Genomic DNA, 18,178 nt, shown 5'->3' on the forward strand with positions numbered 1-18,178 from the left:
GTCCAGGACTGTGACCCCGTACTGTCCCATGTGTGTTTGACATCCCCACTCCAGCTGTCACATATAACCAGAGGATGCAGAGAAGCTGACAAGGGATCATATGTAAAAGTGATGGATCTTTAAGAGGATACAGATTGTTTTCTGTGGTAGAAGATGGCTTTCCTGGTTTATGTGAGAAACTCAGAGGTCTCTCTCAGAAATACTAGTGCAAGGAATAAAATTTCTTGCAGCATAATATGTACAGGAGGAATAATAGTTTTGACCTCAGGTGGTATTTCTCAATCCCTTTTATCACAACAATTATGGAATATTTTTTGGGGAAAAGGACCTTTCTGGACATTGCAAATGTATTGCACAAGCAATAATATCATAATTGGATCAATAAATAAAAATTAGGAAATTTTTTTCATACATTTTCTTGCTTAATTTTGGAGATGTGTCTAGGTACTGTAGTTATTTCATGTGCAATCAGTTGTGAAACTTGTGTCTAAAGGCCTGCCTTGTCTTTGCCAGTAACAACTGCTAATCCCTAGATACAGTATAACAAATTAATATGCAGTCACTGCCACCCAACTTGCCCTTTGATCCATAAGTAATTGTCAAATGCTGAAAGCTGCTGAGTGTGTTTGCCGTCTTTCTTGAAAGCCACACTAGCACAGTTGCCGTAGGTGCTGGAAGTTATTTCCTGGAGGCAGGCTCTGGATGGCAAAGCTGTGATGAGCAGCATTGTCCAAGTGCTTTCTTCCATAGGAGACTCGGATAAATGTAGAGGGGCATTGGTTACATGTGTCCCTCCCTCCCTCAGGGAACTGGTAGAAACGCAACAAAGAACCAGCAGAGAGGCAGATGTTGAGAGAGGCCAGATTGACAGGGCCTGTCAGAGCACAGTCCCAGCTTTAAATTCAATTGTGAAGGGAATTTCTTGCCACACACAGTGTATAACTCTAAATCCACCTGTTCCCTTCATATTAGCACTATTGCAGTGCAAGTCTCCATCATTCAGCCTTCCTTGGAAGTGAGAAGAAAAAGCTTCCCTGGGCAGGGAAGAAAGGCATGAATCAGACTTCTGGCCCCTGCACTTTATGCATGGCTAATTGTCACTTTGCCACTTCAATAAAACAGATGTTCTCTGTCAGCAGCCTAATGCAATTAGTGTAATACTTCAAAGGGCTGCTGCCCCTGCCACAGTGCTGGAGATTGAAGAGTGTGTGATAGAGGGTTATTAACCTTCTGTGCTACTGCTTGTGTTTTTTTCCTACTTAAGATATAGAAAATCAAATACAGAAATGTCCCCTAAATCTTTCTCCGAAGTATTTTTTGGATGCTTATTTAGGTTGTTAAATCAACCTCTCAAATCTAAAATGTTACAGAAAAGAGCTCTGCCTGAGAAAAAAGCCTGTGAGAAATGATGGTGTAATTGAAGACTGAGCTGCCAGCCACAATTTTGGCCAGAGGATGTGTGACCTCCTCTAGGTTATGAGCCATCCTGGCCCTCCATATTGGCCATGTGGCTGCTTCTATTTCAGTCTTCCCTTGGTTTTTGCCTCCTGTTGCTTGACTCTTTGCCACACCCTAATTAAAGACTTTGAAGAGTTGAAAATACCTGGCTGCAAAGGATTACAATGGGAAGTGTGAGGTGGAGAGAGGTAATGGAGTTGGTACAGCTCCATTTATATTAATCTGGGATAATGCATTGCTATAAGTTGAGTGTAGTAATTAGAATACATTATTGAGTTGTGCTGGTTCTGCCTTTCATGTTTTGCATTTAAATTCCTACCATGTAAATTTAGGAGTATCAATAATTGCCTGATTAGAAAGTCTGCTCTGTTACACATTTTAATTATAAAAAATCCAGTAGTGCTGTGTAATTTCTTGCCTTCATATGTAGAAATAAATATCTTTGCCTTGACAGACCTCAAATGTTTTTAATAATGATAAAGCACTCTGAGATACTTGCTGAAGTGGGAACTAAAGAAGGGAAATCATTGCTTATTTTAGTATTGTATAAAATACATCGGAGTTCTAGGTCAGTGCTTGTATCTTGATGTTTTTTAACCCTGGTTTCATAGAATAGACATTGTAAACTCCTGGATATTGACATGTTGTTCCTATGAATTGTTTGATGACAAAGGGTGGGGGTCATATTGGTATTTCAATCTTTATCTATTACCTTGTTCATTCTCTGTTGTACATTATTGCAACCTTCTCAGCTTTCCTTGTCTCCAAGGAAAATCTCCAGTTTGAAAAGCTGCTTCGCACTTTGCAGCCACTGGTACAAACACCTGCAACCCCTGTTTCTCCCCTTATGCTTATAATTGCCAAGTTCACAATCTGCAGCCAATCTGGTGAAGAACATGCCAAGAGAGAAGCATTCATCTGCAGTGTTCCCTGCCGGGAACACTTACCATCTTAAGAAAAATCCAAAGTAAATCAAGATCTATCTCAAATATTATTGGCATTTTTTGTGCTGAAAGGATGTAACTACATTGAGTCAATCCCCAGAGCTGATGCCTTCAGTTGAGAATGACTCTCTCTGCAATGTGTCTATTCTGAACACAAAAGCAGATTGACCAAGTTGTTTCAGCCTTCTGGGACCTGAGTGGAAGTGGAACACCATCATCAGAGCCATCCTCTGTATTTGAGGTTATTTTGAGGTCAATATCTTTATCCTGGAGGATACCCATTGTTCTGCTGCAGAGTTTGTTTGTCCCTGATGTGTCAAAACACACTTACAATCTCCTGGTCAGCCATGCCAAGGTAAATTTTCTCCAAACGCTCTTTTACTCCTTCACTCCACAAGACTGACCGTGGCACTTCTGAGTCCTTGGCCAGCTTGTAGCTGAGGCAGGTTTGGTGCCAAGACTTCTGCACTGCTCAGTGCAGAGCTCAAGGAGATTGCATCTAACTCTCTGTCTTCCCAATTCCCTTGGGACAAACTGCTTCATGTTGTGTGGCTTTACATCTGACTGCACTGCAGCAGATGCAATGGGTGCCACCACTGTCAGTGATCTGGCTTCCTGAGTTTCACTCTTCTCTCAGTCATGAAATTTGCAAGCTTTGTAAACAGCATTTTTAGATTTTTTAAAATGGTTTAAAGTTATCAAAGATCATTTTTAGTAATGTAACTTTGATGCTGTTGCTTTATCAACCAAGACTGTAGTATTTTCAAATTAAAAAAACCCAAGTAACTTCTATGTTTTATCACACAGATTGTTTTCTCTATTCTGTGAAATTTTAACACTGTGGAATGACTAAATAATGCTTTGTTGGGATATCCTTGGGGTGAAAAACATGGGCAGCCAGCTACTTTAACTTTGCCTTGACCAATTCCTGACCTATGTTCAGTACTAGTTTTCAGTATGTTCTCATCCATTCGCTCTTTGTTTACAACTCTCCTGGATTTCAAACTAGATGTATTTTTTGTGACACACTGTTATGACACACACTTCTGGGTGCTTAATTTCTGTCTGACTTCGTGGGAGTCTCTCACAGAGTTTGTTTATTCAGCTTGACTTTAAAATGCTCTGCCATCACTGTCCTGTCATTGTGCTTTTCCTTTTCTTGGCAGTCATTAGTCGTGCTGTGAGGAAACCACTGATAGAGATTGAGATGATAAACTGCTCCAGTTTATAACTTCAACATTGCATTTTACAGTTTTTTGCCATATTTTTGCTGGTTCTTCTCTCAGATGTTTCTGAAAAGATGATATTTGTGGACTTTGAGCTTCTATTTTTACCCCACAAGCCTGTACAGCCTCCCTTACTCACTAGCAGCACTAAGACAGTGCTGTTGCCCTACAAAAAGGATTCTATTCAAAATATTGATTTCAACTTCTTTTTGCGAAAACAGAAACCAGTTCTTTATATCAGACTTGAAAATGTATCCCCTAACATCTTTTTACTGTTTTTTCCTGTTGATTTTCCTGACCCTCTGAGGGATTTTGTTTGCATCCTCAAGATTATTATGCAGAAATTATGGAGATGATCTCAGGTGCTTTGCATCTTCCAGCATTATGAAAAACTCATCCAGCTATTCCTTACACAGAGGTATCATGCAGTTCCCAGTAATCTACCCAGAGAACATCAAGTTAGCCTTCTCTTAGGCAAACTCTCTGTGACAAAAGGTCTTGCAGCAATTAGGATCAGAGGTGCCAGTCCCATTTGTGTTGCTTTTCTCATTTTTATTTTGGATATTAACATTGATTATATCGTTTATTCTCACTCTTTGTGCCACCTGAATTGCAGATTCAACAGTCCCAGGTTTTAGACTCATTCCACCTTGTGAATTTTATAAGTTTCTGAAGACAATTGTGGGTGAGGATTTAAAAAGCGTAGCAATGTATTGTGCAATTTCCACTTCTAAATATTATTTATTTGAAGCGTCACTCAAGGCAATTGGCTGCTTCTTTGTGCCCAGTGTATGAACAGTTCCTGTGCTTCAGAGATCCTAATTCCTATCTGACATTCCCTCTTGCCAAATGTGTTACAGTTTATTCTTTGTATTGAAATATCGATGTCCCAGAGCTGAAATGAAACCTTTGCTTGCTCAATGTTTCAGGACCATGCTTGTTTGACTGACACATTACCTGCACAGCTTTACTTTTGCAAGCATTGTACTAATCTTCCTGAGAATTTATTCACACTGTGCTTTTAAGTCCACTAAAAATCATAACTTTGGCTTCCTGATAACTCTCATTAAAACTTGCTGGTTTTGCCTCTGTGTCCACTTCTTTGGACTGCCCTTTTCTTGGGTTACCATCTTTTAGGAAAGCTGAGTTTTCTGCCAAAAATACAAACCCAACAAATATTGCTGATAGTCTGTCTAGAAGAGGAAGCATCACAGAGGAACAGGTCCATGTCAATACAAACCCCTGGTTTTGTTTCCAGTACCGCTCATCCAGTGACATCAGGCACTGGTGGAAGTAGCTATTCATGCACCTGGTTTCAGATGGGGAAGTTTAAAATCACTTGAAAAGAAAAGGTAACGGGAACATCTAGCAGGATAAATTGCTGGCTGGCTCATTTGGCTTCATCCTGCTTCTGACAGTGGTGATTTGACTCCACTTAGACCTGACCCGTGTTCTGAAAGAAGTGAATTCATTTACTGATATCAAAATACTAATACAACACCAGTATGAAACATCTAAAATTAAGCAATGGAATCTGAACTAAACAGAGAAGAGATGAACATGGTTGCATTTAGTCTATTCATAAAATTTGTGTAATTTCTTCTGGCTCCAGTTGTCTGTACACAGAACTATCTTTCTTCCTGTTTTTCAAAACTTTTCAAAATTTGAAACTGATATTTTGGTTTGAAGAAACAACTTGTTCTGATTTTATGTTTTGCTAATTTCATCCTCTTAATGGGCAATGGTGCCTGATTTGCACTGTTTTTAGCAAAGCCATGACGCCCACCTCAGCCTAATTCCCACCATGTTGCCCATAATATGAACAGATAAGATGACAAAAGATACTTGCCCATGTTGCCTTCACTGTATCACACAGGCATGTGTGTACCCACAACAGCTGCAAAGCTTGGCCAGCTGAAGGAGATGGATTGCTATCACTGAGTCACATTACTTTCTTCATGCTGCCAAGTTTACAAAATACCACATTTATGTCAGCACTGGAGGGCACAGCAGTTTCTTGTTCAGACTCATACTCATTTTTAGTGAAGAAACCTTCTCTTTGCTATGCAAGATTGTATCCTCTGGTAACTGGCACACAGTACTTTCCCCCTGTCTGTGGTTCAAACTCTCTGTGAATCCCCTCATTATCAGATTTTTGATGTGTCCTGTAAACTTATTGAGAGCTGGTAATAATAGCCAGCATTCTGTAACTGACTAAAAAAAGTAGAAAATAAACCAAAGTACACGAAGCTTTCAATTAGGTTACATTAAAAAAAAAGTACATAAAGAATTGGAAATTCATATTTAATTTATTTTTGAATATAAAAATTTAAATGTTCTGATTTAAAAAAATTATTTAGTTTTAATGTGAGTTTTTAAGCACTGCGTCATTAGTGCTCACTTGGTGAAATGCTTATTTTTCCATTTACTGGAGAAAAAAAAAGTTCGACTGAACACTCAAGGCCAATTTTTCAGAAATCACATGTAGCAATCTCATTTTCCAATTGCATCTTTAGTCTGTAACTACACTTATTTTTGCCTGTATGAACTGTGTGTATTGGCAGGCAAGTTTGAATTTACAACCACATTTAAATAATGCTTGTGACTGAAACACCTGGAAAATCTGACCTGTTGTAAGTGCATACTATATATCCAATCTAACCTATTGTAAATATACACTCTATACTATTGTAACTATATTCTATGTAACTATGTAGTCTAACCTATATGTAACACTCATAATCTGAATTCGGTGATTCTGAGATGAATCACTATGTATGTTTTAAAAGTTCCCAAGGCAGATGAAACTGAGTTTCACTCATCTCATGTCCAGTCGTCAGCAAGGGCTCTCATGTGATGTCACTCCAATCCAGATCTCCCAATAGACACCAGCAGTTCCCTGATACAAGCTTCAGGAAAAATACCTTGAGTACAAGTGATTCCACGTTTCCATACTGAGGCTTGCAGTAAGCAGAGATGTGCTTTTGATCAGGGATCAGTTTGCTACATCTCAGTATGGCAAAGGAAAAGGGCAGGCGTTGATGAAGAGGGAGGGACAGAGGGCGGGAAAGGAACTGAGACTTTGTAGAACTCCGTTTGCAGACAAAACTGGTGGAACAAGAAGCAAGATTACTTTTTCCCAGCTCCAGTACCTCTTTTTTGATAGAGACAGCTATAAATCAGCTGATAAATCAGCTCAGAAATGCTAACAATAACTCAAAGTCTTATAGGCCTGATCATTTTTTTATTGATTGTTGAGTTTTTCAGGTTGCGAAAAGCTTGCAAGCAATTCCCTCCTGGACCAACTCCTCTCCCATTGCTTGGAAACTTGGTGCACTTGAACTTTCAGTTTCATCGGGATCTTCTGATGGAGGTATTTCTTTTAAGATGCTCTTAATTGGTTGTTTTTAGCCATGAGTGAAAAAAGTGTGATTAACTGAAGGTTTTAAGTCTGTAAAAGTTACAGACAAGGTGCTGACATATAAAGATCAGTTTGATTCCTACATTTGGGTCACCTTCTTATGAGGAATAGGTCACCTTCATGAGAAACTTAATGAATCAAGTAAACTTGGGGACAGGGTTTATGATTTTTTATTAAAGCTGGAGAACACCAATAATCTAAAAGATGCTTCTGCACTGCTAAGTGTGATGCTGTATCCACTATAATGCTAGCTGTATCTGCTATCCTACATGATACTTTTTAAAATTCTCACTGGCATTGCCTAATTTGATCACAAAGTGGGTAATAGGGTGCATATATGCTTGTAGTACAGGAAGGGCATTCACTCCCCATCTTCCTACAGCTCCTGAAAACTGTTGGCCACTTGTTTTTAGTGACAGCTGCAGTAATTCCTCTAATGGCTTGCAGGTGACCTCTAGTCCAGGTGGATGCCTGAGAACATACACGGGCCAATGAGTGCAGAGCAGACTCAGGCTGTGATGCTCTAGCAGGGAGAGGAAAGCCAGAATATAAAGAAATATGAGGAGAAGCAAGTGTCTGGTGTGATCAGTTGGATGTAATTTTTGTGGCACCTTAGCCACTGTCTGCCTTCTCTTTTGTATCATTGTGTGTGTGCTGGAGCAGAGTCTGTACTTGTACAAAGCTTTTTTCATGCATGATTGGAATTCCCCTGCCATATGCCCATCCCTGCTTGGATACCTCTGCTGTGTCCAATGGTAAGTGCTCTCCTCAGTACTGTGAGGAAACCCTGCACTCAAATGCAGCCCTCTGGCACTTCATGGCTATTGACTAATTTCTGTGTCCATGTCCTCTCCTGGAGAAGACAGATGGTGCAGGTTTTGTCTGCAAAAGGAGCTTATTTTGTTTTGCAAAGGAAGGACTTGCTGGAGGCGCAGAGCCCCAGAGTGGTGCAGAGTGTGGCTGTTCAATTAACAAGCTACAAATAAATGTTGGAGTTGGATGTGATGCAACATAAAAGTACAAAGTTGTCTTTCTTTTGCTGCGGAGTTACTGCAGAATGCGCTTTGAAAAGAATATAACTTCCCCCTGGTGTAAATAAAATTGGCTGCTGAAAGCCTTGCTCTCAGCAAAACAGCAGCTTCTTCCTGCTTCTAGCTACAATTATATTCATGGGGATGATGTTTTCAGCACAAAACTGTCCGCTGGGCTGGTGAATAACAGGTGCAGCGTCTGTTCGAGATGGATATATGGGGATTCACCTGTTCTTTTTCTGGCACCTTTTCCACTTACAGCTGGCAAAAACTCATGGTAACATGTACACTCTGTGGTTTGGGTGGGTCCCAGTGGTTATCCTGAACGGATTTGAAGCAGTGAAGGATGGTATGACCACACACCCTGAAGATGTTTCTGGGAGGCTGGTGTCACCTTTCTTCAGAGCATTGGCCAAAGGAAAAGGTGAGATTTTCCTGCCATTAGTAGTGCACAAGAATGTTGACTTGAAAACTACTCTGCCTTGTTAGACTCTGCCCTCCCATTCAGAATGATCTTCCATCAGATACTGTTCAAGTCCTCCATTGGCTCTTGAGAATATTTTACTGTTTGCTGTGGTGCCTTTTGTTCTGAGCTTTCCCCAGCCTGGGAAACACTGCAGGTTGTTTCTAAGTGACTTTTTTGCTGTATTCAAGATGTATATATGTATGTAACCCAGCTCAGAACTCAGCAATCTTGCCCTCATCACAGACTAATCCATTTTGGTACACATGATTTTGCTGTACATCACATGAATGCAACACTTGTTTGGTAACCTTATATTACTTTTTCTTCTTACATCTTGAGTTCTTTTTACTCAGAGTTTGAATTGAGACGCAGGAGATCAAGTATTCTTGTTCAGACTTAGTTGTTTATTATATCTTATCAGTAATACAGCTGCACAGGGTGTGCTTTCTAGTTGGCAAGGTGGAAAATGGCCATGAGTTTTATTTTTCCAAGCTTTTTAAAGCCTAAACTAACCAATTATAAGATATGTTTTTACTTACAACCCAATTACTAACTTTTCAAGTTCTGCAGTGCGGAACTTTTAAACCAATGACAGAACATTCAGCTTTGTGAAGAAGAAGGAGAAAGAAGAAGACAAAAATCCACACCCCAAATCCTCCATCTTGTAACCTATTATAACCTATATGTTCTAAACCTAATTTTCTACATTTCTACATATTTCACCCAGTGACATAACTTTTAATTACACAGCAACAACCTCAGTGTTATCACACAATTTAGGAAACTTTTCCCAGGGTTTTGGATCGAATACAGTGTGTTTCTGAGGATCACTGCCTCTCAGCACTGAAGGCTGAAACTCTCAGAATCCAGGGTTCCAACAACCGTATACGTTATGGTTGCCAAACACTTTCCATCATGAGCAAGAGACCTATAAAACCCTCCTTCAGTATTCACACTGCCTTACTTGCAGACACTCCCAAACATTTGATTGTGAGAGTGCCTCCAACACAGGAAAACCCACTTCTTCTTGGAGTATTCCACCAGTTTGCAGTCTTTTTTCCCTGCCCCTGCATTTGCTAGACCAAAGCAGATACAGATTGTTTAAAGCTGGGTGAAACCTCACCTTCACAGCAGCAGTTCAGGGCTCTTAGGTGACCAGGAATGCTATCTAACAATTAATGGAGCGTTGTCTCTTCCAGGGTAGAAACAGAGCCCAAATGTCACTTATCTTTCACCTTCATCACCTCAACCTATAACCATCACATTAATTGATCTATATCTCCACAAACATACCCTGCCCTGTACTCTGTGGAAATTCATCCAGTTATTCCTGTCCTGAGTGTGATCTCACTTGAGTACGGTGAAAGCAGATCTCCTAAAAAGGCATCTCAAGGTGTTTCGGGGTTTTTTAAGACATGAAGAAATAGAGCAGTCAGAAAATCCTTAGACTGCTCTATTCAATGATTAACTACATTCAACATTAAGAATATGTGGTCAAGTTATAGTTGGGGTATGTTTGGCTATGATTTTTGGTTACCAATAATTTCACCTAAAGATACTTGTATCACAGTGTGTTCCCTGATTTACTCCATGTATTTTATAATGTATATTTAAATGAATTGTTCATGTCTGTGGCAAATAGTAACATGCCAAGGAACACCCTCAGGTATTATCCTGGCAAGTGGTCGCTCCTGGAAGCAGCAGAGACGCTTTGGAATAATGACTCTACGCAATTTGGGAATGGGGAAAAAAGGCCTGGAGCATCGAGTGCAAGAGGAGGCCTCTCACTTGGTGGAGCTTTTTGTGAACCTAAAAGGTATCTTAACTGCTAAGAAATCAGGCACTTTTCAGTCTGGATATGGATCCATATCTTCAGTATGCAAACTTACCTACCTTTTCTAGGGTCAGGGTAGATCCCTGGTGGCGTATACAAACTTACCAAAGCACAAGAGCAGATAGAGCATAGAATCACAAGTATTTCTTTCTTATATAGCTCTTCATACGTCTAGTGAAGCTGGGAACTTCTGATATTCCACCTCCACAGGCTGATAATTTGTCTGTGATATATTGTACAATGACATGATGCTGCTGCACTGCACAGCCAAACCATTCTCAGGCTGCCTGCCATGGGAACTGAAGAGTATTGCAGAGTTTAGTAATTCCCTTAAATTTCAATGACATTGGGTGCCCTGGATATTTCAGTGTCTCTGACTAAGTAACTATTGACAAGAGAAACAAAGAAAGTGGGAAGTGGGAGGGAACTTCAGTGGATTATCAGGTTAATCTGAGAGTCCAAGACAGGATCATTTCTATCCAAATCACTTTTTATGGATATCTGTCTCATAACTTTAGAAAAAATCATCAGACAGAGATACGATCTACTGCTCACAGCTGAGACCATTATAGTTTCATTCTATTTACTTTGCAGTTCCTGTCCATCTATTCTTCTTCTTAAACCATCCCACATTCCTTCAGGCTTTCCTTGTAATTAGTATTTTACATTTTTGAACATGTCTGTCACTGACTTCCCTTAGTTCATCTCCAGTGGCATTACTTCCTTCTCAAATCTCACTTGTCTTCCTCCTCACAGTTGAGGACAGCAGATTTGATGTGATCAGATCTAGAACAGATCTTAGCTGTACAACATTATTGCACAGCAAGGGCTGTGAGATTGCTTTAGAGCTACGAGGAAACAGTTTAACAGTGTCCTCTGTTCTATGACTATGTTTTAATTTCATAATTCATATTAGTGCCACAGCTCTGTCCTCATTCACACCCCAGATGGATAAAGAGAACATTTTATGTAATCTTTTCTATTATTTAGTCTTATCTGTTTAAGGATCACATGAAAAAAAACACTGAGAGTGAATTCAAGTTACTGTGTTTGCAGGAAGACCTGTGGATCCTTCTTTCCCTCTTTTCCATTCTATTTCAAATGTAATTTGTGCTGTGGTTTTTGGATATCACTTCTCTGATGAGGACAAAACCTTCCATGAACTGATCCGTGCTACAGAGCAAATATTCAGGTTTGCAGGCAGCTTTGTTCATCAGGTGAGTAAATCATATTCTGTTTTTTTTCTGAAATAGGTAGAAAGTAAAAGAGCAGATTCAAAAATGGGTCTTCAATAAAGTCAGAGCAACAGGCAAATGCAGGCTAGGAGCTAAGAAGTGTCCTTGGGGAGGGACCTTATTACTGCCTCCTTGGTTTTGAAACCATTTTTAAGAACTCTCTTGGGTTTTTTGCAAGCTTAGGGGCCTTAAATCCTTTGGTATTTCTGAGACTATTAACAGAAACCTCTAAATTTAATTTGAGACTGGAGTTGGTAATACATTTGAATTCTGCAGTGCCGCTCCTCCCACTTCTATTTACTTCTCTCCTCCAAAAATGGATATCATTGAGTTCACTCTTCTGCTTCTTATCACTCTGTGAATCATATGCTGGAAATTTTCTTTTTTTTCCCTACCTCACAAATGATAAAATATTCACTATGAATCTTTCCCTTACTTCATTATAGCTCACCATTCACACATTGCAAAAACAATATATACATTCTCTGACAGTCTCACAATTCAAATTCTGTCAGAGATTTTTTAGGAGCTCCTTCCCACAAAACACCATAAAGACCAACTTTGCACTTGAAGCATCTTGAAGTGCACTTGAAGTATTCCTCATGAATTAGACTTTGTGGTTTAGACCCTTAAAGAGGGACAGGCTGTGTGTAATGGGGAATGTGGATGGCACAGCAAATTTAATTGGCATTTGAGTTTTACAGGAGAAGGCAAACTAAAATGCTGATGTAAAGCTATTCAACAAATCTTTTATATGAAACTAACACTATACAACTTTTCCATAGTTAAAAATACAAAAGTAGTTTAAATTTGTGGATGATCAAAACCAGGAGACCTTAACATACAGAGGAGGTTCAGGATATCCTACTGCAAGAGCTTGTAAGCACTGTGGATTGGAGTTACGAGAATGGAACAAATTGCAATAGTACAAAATGAAATTATGAAACATTATAGGAATTAATTAGATTAATTAATAGGATTAATGGTTCTAAGCTCACTTACTATGAGTTTAGAACATTTCAGTGCAAAGGTTAAGAGGAAAGGGATTGGTGTAAACTAACAGCTAACAGGATGAAAAAAGCAAACAGAATCTTAGGGTATTTCCAGCACTATTTTCCTTTTAGATCCAATGAAGTGTTACAGTAGGTTCTGAAGTCTAATAATCTGTAAGACACATTCTAGGGTCTTGGACATCTTTTGTTGTGATTCTGAAGGGAAACAAAGGTGGAGAAGTGGTAATGGAGTGACCTACAAACTTAAAATTAGAGAGACTTTGCTTGCTAGGTCGGAAAGAACAAGGAGAGGAGATAGAACTGCTCTTTGCTGGGCAGGGTGGACTGGCAGATGCTACACAGACAGAACTATCCAAGATAGAGAACAGTATTTTGAGCTGACAAATGTGTGTGTAAATACACTCAGCAGTCTGAGGATGTAATACTTTTAACCATAAGAACAATTATTGCTTCTTAGCAGTCATGAGGACTCTGACTACGAAAATTAAATTAGCCCTTATCCTAGAGTGATACCCAGACCATAATTTCTTTCGTGAACTCCAAAAATTCCAGCAGTTACTAGAGGCTGCAGACCTATTAATTTTAGTAGCCCCATGGTATCCAGAAAGGATGTCCTTACATTTTGAGTGTGTGGGAGCTGGGGTCTCCAACTGTGCAGGAGTGAAGTCAAATAGTGATCTTCATTAGTCAAGTAAACTTAGAGGCATGAGCAGAGTGTTGTCAGAACTGCCTCGACTCCTGGAATTGTGTCAAATTCCTATTAAAGCTTTCCCACATGATGGCAAAAATCTGCTCAAAGCAATGCTAATTTGTTTATTCCACTATCAGCATTTCTGGGCAGGACAATTCAGCCTTTTGGTGTGTCTAAAAGCAGCTTTGTCAGTGACAGAGAACTCAGGGTACCCCTTGTGTGTCACTCCTGCAGATGTACGAAATCCTGCCCTGGCTGCTGTGTCGCCTCCCTGGGCCTCATAAGAAGGTGTTGGCTTGCTATGATGTCCTGAGTTCTTTTGCAAGGAAGGAGATCAGAAGACATGTAGAGAGAGGGATACCAGCTGAACCACAGGATTTCATTGACTTTTACCTGGCTGAGATTGAGAAAGTAAGTGTTTGTTCTGGCTGATCATGCTGTTATGAAGTATAAGGCCAAACAGACCACTAAATCACCCAGTGTGACCCTTCCACCATAGTTTCTTGCATTTCATAAGCTTCTTAACATGAATACAATATTTTGGGACTTAATAACCCAGGTCTCTCAGAAAGGCATCCAGTTTTGTATTTTAGTTACATGAATGAATTGCCATGAAGTATGATAGGGGGTGAACCCATGAGTTCTCATCTGCTTTCCATAGATATCCATGAGTATACTTCAATCCTGTAATAAATATGAGACAGTTTATTCCTGTAGGTTGCATAAGTTTGGTAGACCACCTCATCTTCTACAGCAAGGCCCGTGTTTACAGTGGGATTAAATACACATGCACAAGTCACTGCCCTGAAATAGCAGGCATGCTTCTTCAGGATCCAGTGTGTGCTCCAACACTGGCTGTCCTTGTGCCACATAGCTGTCTGGTTCCTTCCTTGGCAGGGAATCATTACCTCCATGTTACCTCTAATTTCCCCACTCTTTAGGGCATGGCTGGTTTGGCGCCTATATTCAAATTGGACAGCCTAGAAAACAATTTCACAAACAATGCCATAATCAGCATTAATCTTCTTCCTTGCCCAGGCTATTTTTTCCATAGTAGGAACTGACTCTGAGCCAGGGAGGCTCTGCTAAGACCACTAGGGTTTCTGCTTCAAACTTTTCAGGAGGTAAAAGAAGCATCTCTTTCCTAGGGTGGATGAAGTTTACGTAGCTTCTACCTCTGGTCATAAACTTTCAGCTAGTCAGGCTGCTGTGTCCTCACAGTGTTGGCTCATGGGCTCTGAAAGGAGCTGATACATCATCTTACACTTAATATCTGAGTGAGTATGACAAGATTTACTAAAATAAGCATTTTAGAGGGCAAAGATGCAGCTTTCTCTGGTGTCAGGGGTGCAATTTATTGCCATCTGTTTGTTTGAAAATTTTTTTGCCTAATGTATTTTCTCTAGTTGTTCCCTTATTATTCAGAAGGAAATACTTGGGTACACATCTCTCCCATCAGTTCACATTTATCCTGAACTGAGAAAAGAAATTACTCTCAAAATGTTCTGTTGAAATCCTTTTATTCAGATATGTTTTCCTTTTGTATTTGCTAGCACCATTAGATACCAAGGCCAAGGAGTGACAGAGTGTAGGGCACTTGCATGTAAGTAAACTCTAGGCTAACTGCAAACTTGTAGTGTGCTTCGAAGCTTTTGTGATTAAGTCATCAGGCATAGAATTGCCTTTTCTTAATGAAAGAATAATCCATCTCATGAAAGACAGCAATGCAGATTTACTGTGCCTATTTGGGAAACTGCTGAACTCTTAGTACTCATCAAAAAGTGTGATTTTGACTATTCTTTGTGCACATGCCAGCTGTGGAAGTTTCACAGGACTCATACAGAGGGCATACAGGACGGCATAATTTTTATGCTTTAACTTCAACTTTTTATCACCATCTACAGTCTAAAGAGGGGGCCAAGCCCAAGTATGATGAAGAGAATTTGGTGTATGTCATAAATGATCTTTTCCTTGGTGGATCAGAGACCTCAAGCACTACACTGTACTGGGGACTGCTCTATATGGTGGTGAACCCAGACATCCAAGGTGAGAGTAGTGGGGTTTTCCTGTATATTTTTATTATCCTATACTAAACTCAGGCATAAAATAATATTAAATCACAGGGTATAAACCTAATGTACTATGCTGGAATAATACATTTTTCTGTTGCTCTAAGAAAAGTGATTTGTTAAAGTATTTTGCACATTTTTCTCCTCTGAAGTGGTGAATATTTCTCCACAGAGAAAGTGCAGAAGGAGCTGGATGCTGTTCTGGGTCCTTCCCAGTTAATTTGCTACGAGGATCGGAGAAAACTGCCCTACACAAATGCTGTGGTTCATGAGATCCAGCGCTTCAGCAACATTGTCTTTGTTGGCGTGCCCAGGGTGTGTGTGAGGAACACAACACTGCTGGGATTCCCTGTCAGAAAGGTACAGACACATTTTCAGCTTCTGTTCTTTCTTCAGCAGAGAGACATTTCAGTTTTGTAACTTGTTTTCCATCTATAAACTACTCTCCATTAAACTCAGGAATGTGGTGCCTGGGGAAGAGTTACTATTTGTGGCTCCAGGAACGAAAGAAGTCTTTTACTTAGCATGTAGGTGCTCACACAGCTGATAAGGCCTCTGCCAGGGAAGGCTCAAGCTCCTGCCCATCATCACAACAAGCTCTGTTTGGCAGGGGATGGACTGAGAGGAGAAACTGGTTTGCCAAAGCACTGGTTAAGACATCCCTGCCCAGCTTGGCACTTGGCCAAATACCAACAAGCAACAGTTTTATCCATCAGGCATAAGCTGATGGGTGACAGGCATTAGTAGTTGGAACTGAATCAACAGTTTCTTCTTTGCAGGGCACCATTGTTATACCAAATATAGCATCTGTTCTGTATGACCCTGAGCAGTGGGAGACACCTCGACAGTTCAACCCTGGCCATTTTCTGGATAAAGAAGGAAATTTCATACCTCGAGAAGCTTTCTTACCATTCTCAGCAGGTAAATGCATTGACAGTTTGAACTGACCTGACAGATGAGAAGATGAATACAGAAGTATGAAATTAGGGTATTTCTTCAGATAACATCTTCTATCTCTGCTGTTTGCTGTTCTTAAAGAACATTCCTGGCTTGTTTCTGCCAAAGGAGAAGCTTCTGTGCTGTCAGACCCCAATCTGTTCTTAGGACACTGTGGTAGGAATCCCACTCAAACCCCCGAACCTCTTGGGCTGGCTGCATGCTGCAGTCCTACACAGGTTTTGTCTGTAATGTTCTTTACACATAGTATTTTCCTGAGAAGTAATTTGTCCTGTGTGTTCTGGAGTTAATCGCAATCCCTTTTAAAGAAACAAGCTGAAAGGAAAGCAGAAGGCATTGATAAACAAAGGATTCAGTTCTTGCTTACAGAACTGAAAACCCAGCTGCAAAAGAAGGAAACAAGGAAACAAAACACAAAAAAAATAAAGTTCCTGCTTATGGTTTTTAGTTTGTTCATAGTCACTTAAATGTCCATACAGAAGTGGTTTTCTAATTCAAGTGGCTTCTTCTTTCCTTGTATTTGTCTACTATTTGGAAATGTGAATGTAATACTCACCTTTTCTGCTCATACCATTGGAGCCAAGGAATGGGAATCCTGGGAAATTAACAGTAGGCCTCATGCTTTGCCCATAAAGTGACCAAGCCTCTGTTCAACTGCAAATGCCATTACTAAGTAATTTTGCTCTGCTGATGCTAACTCACTAAAGTATGCGCAAACACCTGGCAGATTTTTTGTGTGTGGTCCTGAAGTTCAACATCTTCTGTGAAAGCAAAATAATCTTCTGTTAGGACAAGAAAGAAATTACGTTGTCACCTCATGGATTTTCACTGAAATCTTCATTTTGTGTCTCCTAACCTAGGACATTGGATGGGATGTTTTTGAGAAGGAATTCACATAGTTTTAGTTCTGTGGCTTTCATGATCCTGTCCTTGAACAAAACAAAGCAAAAGGCACCTCTGCTTATAACAGGCATGAACTAAGTGATTATAAAACTGGAAAATTCCTAAATACTCACTGTCCTTCCCCTCTTCCCTCTGCAGGGCACCGGGTGTGTTTGGGGGAGCACTTAGCAAGGACCGAGCTCTTCATTTTCTTTGCCAGCCTGCTGCGGGCGTTCACCTTCCGGCTCCCCGAGGGCGTGAGCAAGATCAGCACTGAGCCCCTTCTGGGGGGCACACTGCAGCCCCACCCCTACAGGGTTTGTGCCATTCCACGCTAGGCTGCAGCAGTCACAGGCCAGCATGAGACAGCTACCTTTACCTCCAGGAATTTCCTCTCAAGTGTATAAACCTCCTTCTGGCTATTGATATTAGTCTATCCCAGAGCTCTTCAGAAAGTGGATGCAAGCCAAGATCCAGACTAGCAATATTTTTTTTTGGTCTGGTCTTCGTAAAAGTCACAGATGTTCTCGCAGGGATCTGGACCATATTCTCCTCTCTGAGAGCAGTTGAAGCCGGATGCTGTGGTTCCCAGCTGAAGCCACGCTGTGTCCCCTTGTCCTAGCCAAGCAGAATCATCCTCATGCACAGTCCTGAGCAAACCTCAGGAAAATTCAACAGAGTATCTCAGCAAGAGCTGAGTAGGTGCCATTTCTGTGAATGGCCTGATGACCTCAAGTAATTTGACTTTGGAAAGCACAGTTTTAAAGCTCTGTTTTGGTTTTATTGTCCTGAATTTAGCCACTTGAATTTGTCAACAAGTTGGAAAAAAACCAAACAGCCAAACCAACACCCAAATCCCAGGAAACACATTAGAATGCATGTGCCTTCACATGTGAATTTGATGTTAAGTATCTCCCACATACTTGGTAAAAAGTCATTCTAAAGTTGAAG

The 18,178-nt window shown here is 40.3% G+C and overlaps 2 protein-coding genes across 4 annotated transcripts in view; both read left to right on the forward strand.

The window, feature by feature from the left end:
- Nucleotides 1-18,049, forward strand: part of LOC103625134 (cytochrome P450 2J2) — a 36,462-nt gene extending 18,413 nt beyond the window's left edge. Inside the window, exon 10 of one of the 2 annotated variants that reach the window (XM_017727002.1) lies at nucleotides 1-2,030. In XM_017727002.1, the coding sequence (XP_017582491.1) occupies nucleotides 1-123 (123 nt within the window). In that variant the 3' untranslated portion in view covers nucleotides 124-2,030. Of the gene's footprint in view, nucleotides 2,031-17,565 lie in introns of those variants that run through there. The other variant, XM_008644536.2, reaches the window with a different exon arrangement.
- LOC103625135 (cytochrome P450 2J6) lies at nucleotides 6,684-18,049 on the forward strand. 2 transcript variants are annotated; one of them, XM_008644537.2, is made up of 9 exons: nucleotides 6,684-7,001; nucleotides 8,342-8,504; nucleotides 10,213-10,362; nucleotides 11,437-11,597; nucleotides 13,554-13,730; nucleotides 15,224-15,365; nucleotides 15,561-15,748; nucleotides 16,168-16,309; nucleotides 17,387-18,049. In XM_008644537.2, the coding sequence occupies exons 1-9, from the start codon at nucleotides 6,831-6,833 to the stop codon at nucleotides 17,563-17,565; spliced, it is 1,473 nt and encodes a 490-aa protein (XP_008642759.1). In that variant the 5' UTR covers nucleotides 6,684-6,830; the 3' UTR covers nucleotides 17,566-18,049. The 2 variants fall into 2 exon arrangements, with proteins under 2 accessions (XP_008642759.1, XP_017582493.1); XM_017727004.1 differs by lacking the exon at nucleotides 13,554-13,730 and having other exon boundaries at nucleotides 6,698-7,001.
- Nucleotides 18,050-18,178: the final 129 nt, after the last annotated feature.

This window comes from Corvus brachyrhynchos, unplaced genomic scaffold, assembly GCF_000691975.1.
Source record: "Corvus brachyrhynchos isolate BGI_N302 unplaced genomic scaffold, ASM69197v1 scaffold162, whole genome shotgun sequence".
In the NCBI taxonomy this organism is placed as follows: Eukaryota; Metazoa; Chordata; class Aves; order Passeriformes; family Corvidae; genus Corvus; species Corvus brachyrhynchos.

Excerpts from the sequence above, each read along its gene's own strand:
- LOC103625135 (XM_008644537.2), top strand. The coding sequence starts at position 6,831 with ATGCTAACAATAACTCAAAGTCTTATAGGCCTGATCATTTTTTTATTG. Across the intron at positions 8,505-10,212 it reads AGCATTGGCCAAAGGAAAAG|GTATTATCCTGGCAAGTGGT; the intron begins GTGAGATTTTCC and ends GAACACCCTCAG. Across the intron at positions 11,598-13,553 it reads CAGGCAGCTTTGTTCATCAG|ATGTACGAAATCCTGCCCTG; the intron begins GTGAGTAAATCA and ends TCACTCCTGCAG.